Source organism: Saimiri boliviensis, chromosome 14, assembly GCF_048565385.1.
Source record: "Saimiri boliviensis isolate mSaiBol1 chromosome 14, mSaiBol1.pri, whole genome shotgun sequence".
In the NCBI taxonomy this organism is placed as follows: Eukaryota; Metazoa; Chordata; class Mammalia; order Primates; family Cebidae; genus Saimiri; species Saimiri boliviensis.
In genome coordinates, this window is record NC_133462.1 from 40,899,797 (window position 1) to 40,908,239 (window position 8,443).

Sequence of the window (8,443 nt, forward strand, 5' to 3'; positions counted from 1 at the left end):
AAAAAAAAAAAGAGCAAATAAGTGGGGGGAGGTGGCTCACGCCTGTAATCCCACCACTTTGGGAGGCCGAGGCGGGTGGATCACGAGGTTGGGAGTTCAAGGCCACCCTGGCCAAGACGATGAAACCCCATCTCTACTAAAAATACAAAAAAATTTAGCGGGGCCTCGTGGCGCACGCTTGTAGTCCCAGCTACTCGGGAGGCTGAGGCAGGAGAATCCCTTGAACCCGGGAGTCGGAGGCTGCTGCAGTGAGCCGGGATCGCGCCATTGCACTCCAGCCTGGGTCGCCGGGTGAGACTCCATCTCAAAAGTAAATAAATACGCAAATAAAAACGTGGCCCCCCAGCCTTCCTCGCTGGCGCCTCCGCCTGTGACCCCCGGGACATTCCGGGATGACCGTGTCGCGCGTGGCCACCCCGCCTCTAGACCCCCCCGGGGCGCACTCTGGGGCCACCAGTCGGGAGCGGACGCCTGAGGGGACTGTGGCCCCCGCCCCGCCCGGCTGCGTGCCGGGCGTGTCCGGGCGGGCGGAGCGCGGGCGTGGCGGGGGCGGGCGGCCGGGCCGGTCGGGCTGGTGCGCGCGGGGCCCGGGGCCGGGGCCCGGGCCGGAGCCGGGCGGACGCCATGGAGGGGCTGCGGCGGGGGCTGTCGCGCTGGAAGCGCTACCACATCAAGGTGCACCTGGCGGACGAGGCGCTGCTGCTGCCGCTGACGGTGCGGCCGCGGGACACGCTCAGCGACCTGCGCGCGCAGCTGGTGGGCCAGGGCGTGAGCTCCTGGAAGCGCGCCTTCTACTACAACGCGCGGCGGCTGGACGACCACCAGACCGTGCGCGACGCGCGCCTGCAGGACGGCTCGGTGCTGCTGCTCGTCAGCGACCCCAGGTGGCCGCGGGGCCCGGGCGGGGGGCGGGGGGCGGCGGCCGGGGACCCCCCCAACGGAGAGCGGCGGGGGAGGCTGGTGCTCAGGGCGGCGCCGCTTTCCCTCCTCGCGCTGCCCGCTCGGCCCCTCTCCCGACCCGGCCCTGCCGGTGTCGCTTCCGGGCTGTCTGTCTCTGCTGTTTTTCTCCCCGTCTCGCTCTTGTTTCTGTCACTGTCTGTCACCTCTGTCTCTTGTCTCTCTTATCTCTCTCCCGCTTATTTTTTATTTATTTATTTTTTTTGAGACGTTGTTTCGCTCTTGTTACCCAGGCTGGAGTGCAATGGCGCGATCTCGGCTCACCGCAACCTCCGCCTCCTGGGTTCAGGCAATTCTCCTGCCTCAGCCTCCTGAGTAGCTGGGATTACAGGCATGCGCCACCACGCCCAGCTAATTTTTTGTATTTTTAGTAGAGACGGGGTTTCACCATGTTGACCAGGATGGTCCCGATCTCTTGACCTCGTGATCCACCCGCCTCGGCCTCCCAAAGTGCTGGGATTACAGGCTTGAGCCACCGCGCCCGGCGCTCTCTCTGAGTTTTTTGTTTTTTTGTTTTTTTAATCTCTGTGCCTTTCCTCTTTGTCTCTTTTCTCTCTCTCTTTCATCTTTGTCTCTCTCATCTCTTTTGTTTCTGTGTCTCTCGTCTCTGTCTCTCTTATCTCGGTGTCTCTTGCCTTTGTCTTGTCTCTCTCTTGTCTGTCTCTGCCCATTTGGCGTCTGTATTTTTCCTCTGTGTGTCTCTCTCCAGCTCCGTCTCTGCCCCTGTCCCTGATGATTCGGTCGCCTGTCATTGTCTCTGTGTCTCTGGCCACTTCTGTCTCTGCTGTTCTCCTCCCTGTCTCTCCCTCGCCTCTGTCTCTCTCCCTGTTTTGGTCTCTGCTTTTTTCCTCTGTGTGTCTCTGTCTCTTCTCCTCTGTCTCTGCTCGTCTCTGTCTCTGCTGTTTTTCTTTCTGTGTCTGCCTCTTTTGTCTCCGGACATTTTCATCTCTGTTTTTCTCTGTGTCTCTGTGTGTCGCTCTCTCCCTGTCTCTGTGTCTCTGTCTATCCATCTCTGTCTCTGCTGTTTTCTCTCTGTGTGTCTCTCTCCTTTGTCTCTGTCTCTGTGACCCTGTCCGTTTCTCTCTGTGTGCCCGCATCTCTTTCCGTGTCTCTGTGAGTCTCTCTTTTGTCTCTGTGTCTCTCTGTGTCTCTGCCCATTTCGGTCTCTGCTTTCTTCTCACTGTGTGTCTCTCCGTTTCTGTCTCTGCTGTTTTTCTCTCTGTGTGTCTCTTTTGTCTCTGTTTCTCTGCGTGTCTCTGCCCATTTCGGTCTCTTCCCGTTGTGTCTCTCTCTGTGTCTCTCTGTCATTTTGATCTCTGCTCTTTTTCTCTCCGTCTGTCTCAACATGTGTGTCTGTCTCTGTTTCTGTCTTTCTCTCTGGGTGTCTCTGTGCGCTTGTCTCTGCTGTTTTTCTCTCTGTCTCTGTGTCTCTGTCTCTGTCCTTCTCTCTGTGTCTGTGCATTTGTCTCTGCTGGTTTTCACTGTCTCCCTGGGGCCGTGTCTCTGTCTTCCTTCTCTGGTCTCCCGCACTCCTCATCTTTCGCACAGCCCCACCCTAATGTCGCTGTCCACACTCAGACTTGGATATCTCGGTCCCCAAAGAGGTCCCCTGGCCACCGTGACCCTCAAGAGAGGCGTCTTCTGGTCCAAAGAGGGGTGTGCAGAGAAGGGCGCTGGGGCCACGGGAACAGCTCACTGGAGGCCTGGGGCAGCTCTGGGAAACGGGTTGGGGGTGGCCGTGAGGTGGTGAAGATGGCCGAGCCTGGGACTGCCCCATTGGGAGCGTCGAGCAGGAGAGGGACGGGGGCCACATGCATTACCCTGGATTTTGTGGGGGTCCCACTCACCGATCCTCTAGAGCCTTGACTCCCCAAGCCTGGTGGACGTTTTGAGGGCAGGGGCCTCAGACGCCACCGTGTTGCAAGAGGCTGGGGCTGGGGTGGCGGCGGGAGAGGCCCCCTTTTAAGGGACGATCTGAGGGCAGCAGGGGGCTGGGACGATGAGGAGGGATGGAGGTTCGGAGCTTGGGGCTGGGAGAGGGTGTTCTTTCTATGAGGTCTGGGGGCTGGCTGACCCTCGGACGTCTAGACTGTAATCATGCAGTAGAGTCAGCGTTTATTGTGCACCTACTGTGTGCCGGACTCCATGCTGGGCACTGAAATTCGGCGCCGACCCCCGTGAGACGGGATCTCGCCTGCACAGAGCCCGCAGTCCTGTGGGACCAGAACCAGATAAAAGCATGGGAGAGTGTCAGCTCAGAGCCAGTGTTGTCGGGGACGCGGAGAAGGTGGACAGGGGTCAGTGGCCGGGGCACCCTGCCGGAAAGGTGTCATTTCAGGCTGCGATGTGAAGGACATGGTTAAACAGAGTCAGGGAAGGGCCTTCCAGGCAGTGGAAGAGCCTGTGCAAAGGCCCTGAGGCAGGACCACACCTGGCAGGTTGGAGGAACAGCCAGGAGACCCTGTGTGGCTGGAGCAGAGTGAGCGAGGGGGAGAGCGGGGGGAGGGGAGGGCAGGGGACAGGGCAGTGGAGGCAGCGCCTTGCAGACTGCAGGGAGGAGTTGGGCTTTGACCCCCAGGGAGGCGGGAGCCATGGAGGGTTGTGGGCAGAGAGGGATGGAACCTGACTCGGTGCTCACAGGCGCCCCGTGGCTGCAGCAGGGAGAACAGACTGTGGTGGGGGAGGGCTGGAGACAGGGGACCGGGGGCAGGTCCCAGGGAGCCGAGCTGGAGGCAGAGGAGCCTTCAGAGGAGACAGTTTTGGCCCGGCGCGGTGGCTCACGCCTGTCATCCCAGCACTGTGGGAGGCTGAGCTGGGCGGATCACCTGAGGTCAGGAGTTCGAGACCAGCCTGGCCAACATGGCGAAAACCCATTCTAATAAATATACAAAAATTGGCCGGGCGTGGTGGCGTGTGCCCGTAATCCCAGCTACTCGGGAGGCTGAGGCAGGAGAACCGCTTGAACCTGGGAGGTCGAGGTTGCAGTGAGCCGAGATGGCGCCACTGCACTCCAGCCTGGGAGACAGAGTGAGATCCTGTCTCAAAAAAAAAAAAAAAACCAAAAAACAGTTTCAACCTCCTCTGGGCTGCCACCCCACCCAATGCCCTGCCCTTGGCCCCACCCCTGGCCACACACACAGCTGGGGTCAGTGGCAGAGTCCAGTTCTGTCTTCCCCAACAGACAGGGGCCCCTATCTGCCATTGCTGTTCACTGGCTGTGTGTCCCGAGGCAGCTAACCCACCCTCTCTGGGCATCAGATGGGTTCTGACCCATCCCATACCTGCAGAGGCAGAGCAGGGGCTACTGGCCGGTGGCGCAGCACCAGCCGGGGAGGCCTCAGTTTCCCCATCTGAGAAATGAGAAAAACACATCAGACCTGTTGGCCCAGACAGTACCCTAGGGTGAGAGGAGCCGCGTGGGCCGCTCGGGACAAACCCCCTGGGGCCCCTCTCACTTCCGGGTAGACGCGGCCCCCTCTTCTCCCAGCTCCTGTTTCTACACGCTGTGAAATGCAGTCGCGACAACATTTCCTGCCTCAAGGCAGCAGCGTCGCAGGGAGACGGTTGTCACAGGAGCCAGCAGGCCATGTTTGAGACCCTGTGAGATGCTAAGGGCTTTTTTTTTTTTTTTTTTTGAGACGGAGTTTCGCTCTTGTTACCCAGGCTGGAGTGCAATGGCGCGATCTCGGCTCACCGCAACCTCCGCCTCCTGGGTTCAGGCAGTTCTCCTGCCTCAGCCTCCTGGGATTACAGGCACGCGCCACCATGTCCAGCTAATTTTTTGTATTTTTAGTAGAGACGGGGTTTCACCATGTTGACCAGGATGGTCTCGATCTCTTGACCTCCTGATCCACCCGCCTCGGCCTCCCAAAGTGCTGGGATTACAGGTGTGAACCACCGCGCCCGGCCCTTTTTTTTTTTTTTTTTTTGGAAACAGAGTCTCACTCCGTCGCCCAGGCTGGAGTGCAGTGGTGCCATCTCGGCTCACCACAACCTCTGCCTCCCGGGTTCAAGTGATTCTCCTGCCTCAGCCTCCCGAGTAGCCGGGATTACCGGTGCCCGCCACCACGCCCAGCTAATTTTTTATATTTTTAGTAGAGACAGGGTTTCACCGTGTTGGCCAGGCTGGTCTTGAACTCCTGACCTCATGATCCACCTGCCTCAGCCTCCCAAAGTGCTGGGATTGCAGGCGTGAGCCCCCTCGCCCAGCTGGGTGCTGTTGTCATTGGCGGTTTGCAGGTGGGAGAACTGAGGCAGAGCAAGGTTTCGCTGGGAAGGGGAGAGCCTGGCTGAATCCCAGCTTTAGAGCCACGCCCTTCATCAGTAACCCTCCCGCTTCGTTAGCAGGGACACGTGTTATTAGCAGGGTTTCACTGGCGTCAGTCTGTGCCTCTCTTCCTCCCAAGCCCCTATATTTGTTCTTTGGCTGCTTCTGTCAGCTCCGCCTTCGAAGTCTAACCAGAATCCACCCACTTCTCAACCCCCAGACCAGCCCAGTCACCCCCACCCAGGTCCGAGGCTCCTGCCCTTGTCCCCTACAAGTCTGTGCTCCCACTAGCAGGTACCAGAGAGCGCCTGTGAGCCCGAGTCAGGGCCCCTCCTTCCTCGGCCGGCAGCCCTCCGTGGCTCCTACCTCCATCAGGGTCAAGGCTCAAGCCCTTCCCCATGCTTGCAAGACCCTGTATGACCTGCCGGCTTCTCTCCCTGCTTCCCCTCCTCCCTCTCTCCCCCTTGCTCACTCTGCTCAAGCCACACAGGCCTCCTCATTGCCTCCGGGCCTCTGCAAAGGCTGTTCCTTCAGCCCGGAATGCTGTTCCCTCACGTTCCCACCTCCCTCTCTCCCTGCAGCCCTCCCTGACCATTCCTGTTTAAAACTGCATTCCAGCCAGGTGAGGTGGCTCACACCTGTAATCCCAGCACTTTGGGAGGCTGAGGTGAGCGGATCACAAGGTCAGGAGTTCGAGACCAGCGTGGCCAACATGGTGAAACCCCCTCTCTACGAAAAATACAAAAATTAGCCGAGTGTGGTGGTGCGTGCCTGTACTCCCAGCTACTCGGGAGGCTGAGGCAGGAGAATTGGTTGAACCTGGGAGGCGGAGGTTGTAGGGAGCTGAGATCCCACCGTTACACTCCAGCCTGGGCGACGGAGTGGAACTCCTTCTCTTAATAAATAAATAAATAGCCGGGTGCAGTGGCTCACGTCTGTAATCCCAGCACTTTGGGAGGCCCAGGCAGGTGGATCATGAGGTCAGGAGTTCGAGACCAGCCTGGCCAACATGGTGAAACCCTGTCTTTATTAAAAATACAAAAATTGGCCGGGCATGGTGGCGGGCGCCTGTAATCCCAATTACTCAGGAGGCTGAGGCAGGAGAATCGCTTGAACCCACGAGGCAGAGGTTGCAGTGAGCCGAGATCGTGCCACTGCACTCCAGCCTGGGCGACAGAGGGAGACTCCATCTCAAATAATAATAATAATAATAATAATAATAAAATTGCATTCCACTCCATTGCTGCTTTTTGTCTCTCCCCATTGCCTGGCAGCATCTGACTTCTCCGCATTTTACTTATTTTGGTCACCTGTCTCCTGCAATCGGCTGTAGACTCCATGAGGGCACTGCTGTCCATCTTGTTCACTGCTGGATTCCCAGTTCAGTGCCTGGCACGTAGTAGGTGCTCAGTAAATATTAGTGGGACGTGTCATCTCCGGGAGGGAAGGAGTGGCTGCTCAGGCTATTTTTCTGGAGCTCTAGCAGCATCTGGATGCAGGGGAAGGAATCTCCGGGTTGGAGGTGAGCCCTGGCTGGTACAGGAAAAGGCACCAGCCATACACTGGGCAGAACAGAGAAGCCTTGAGTGCCAAGGCAAGGGCTGTGTTTTTCCTGAACCTGGGTCTTTCTGTCTCCCTCTTTCAGGTAGCCTGGCTTGGAGGAGGCAGAGCCATGGCCGAGGGGACCCAGGTACTGGCTGAAGGAATATGCTGGGGCAGGGGGCACTTTTGGAAGGTACTACTTCTGCCTCCTGGGAGCCTAGATCTCACTCCAGGTAAGTCATTCTAGTAGTTGAGACAGAGAAGGGACCTTAGAGATTGTGGAGACCATAGATGGGGAAACTGAGGCCCAGAGAGGAGAAAGAGACCAGATGTTATTGACCATCACCCCCGTCCATACACCTATGCGTCGGCCCCTAGAGTAGGGACATGGCCTTGGTGTCTCTCACTTCTCTTTGGACTAACGTGGACCAGAGCCATGTTGCCCCTGACTTGCCGAGTGACCTTGGAAAAATTGCTTCTCCTCTCTGGGCCCTGTGACCCGTCTCCTTACAATGAAGGATTGAGCTGCGGTTTGGTTTTCGCTGCGCTCTTTGCCTGCAATTCCTGTCACTGCCATCAGGTGGCAGAAAACAGCCAAGTTTAATAGGGGCCATCCCTGTTCCTCTTAAAGGATACCAGGGACATCCACCGGAGGGGATGGCGGCGGTGTCACTGTCCACATCAGGGATGTTAGGTAACAGGGGAGGAGAACTGGCTGGCAGACCAGTGCGTCGCCCTTCCCCGGGCCCCGATTGAAAACAGGTTCATCCCTTCCCTTCTGTGGTTCCAGGGTCTGGGCTCCCAGGAGGACGTGACCAGCTGACGCACCCTGCTTCAGACACTCCTGCCGGAGCCCCAGTCCCTTGCGGACCTAGGACGTCTGTGCTCCTGCCCGGCCTCCCAGGAGGGAGCCTTGAGCCTTTCAGCTCTGCCGCGTGACTTTGAGGCTTTGGCTCCCCTCTTGGGGCCCCGGGTGCCCTGTCTTCAGTGGGAAGCTCTGCGCCACTGTGGAAGGCTCCCAGGGACAGCCAGAGGACATCGCATGAAGAGAAGCCTGGGGAGAGGAAGAGCACTCGGAGGCACTTCCCCTCTTGCCCACGATACTCTCCCAGCCACACCTTTGCCCAAGCCGTGCCCCATGCCTGGAGCACTTTTAACGTCTTCTCTGCAGCTCCAATCCACCTGGGGTTGCAGCCTCCTCCAGGAAGTCTTCAGGGATTCCCTCCTTCTCAGGCAGAGAGCACCTAGCCCTCATTGGGGCCCCCACAGGCCCTTTGTGCAGTGAACAACCCTGGCTGGAGGGGCGGCCAGTCCTGCCCGAGCTCTCCAGTGACTAAGTGGAGAGATGCTGTCCTCCCAGCTCCTTCTCAGGCCTCCAACAGTGCCCCACCTCCGCAGCAGGCACGAGTGCCCACCCCATGGGCGGTTTCCCCTTCCCCTTCGATCCGGATGCCTCGCTGTCTGCCAAGGGTCTTGGGGTGGTGGGGGAGGGGGTCTGAAGGCCTCCGGCCAAGCGCAGGCGGATCTGGGGGTGGGGAACTGGGCATCTCGGGGCTTTGCCGGGCATGTGTCGTGGGAATTCCAGATGGATGGAGACCCTCAGGGTTGCACCTGTGACCTGCAGCCACGTCACCATTGCTCGGCCCCTGGGGAGGGGCCTGGGGGAGGGGGCACAGT

The 8,443-nt window shown here is 58.8% G+C and overlaps 1 protein-coding gene across 1 annotated transcript; it reads left to right on the top strand.

The window, feature by feature from the left end:
• The first annotated feature begins 551 nt into the window (after nucleotides 1-551).
• Nucleotides 552-7,706, top strand: LOC120362730 (ubiquitin domain-containing protein TINCR). Its single transcript, XM_074384753.1, has 3 exons — nucleotides 552-884; nucleotides 6,870-6,999; nucleotides 7,557-7,706. Exons 1-2 carry the CDS (start codon nucleotides 625-627, stop codon nucleotides 6,871-6,873), a joined length of 264 nt encoding a protein of 87 aa, XP_074240854.1. The 5' UTR covers nucleotides 552-624; the 3' UTR covers nucleotides 6,874-6,999; nucleotides 7,557-7,706.
• Nucleotides 7,707-8,443: the final 737 nt, after the last annotated feature.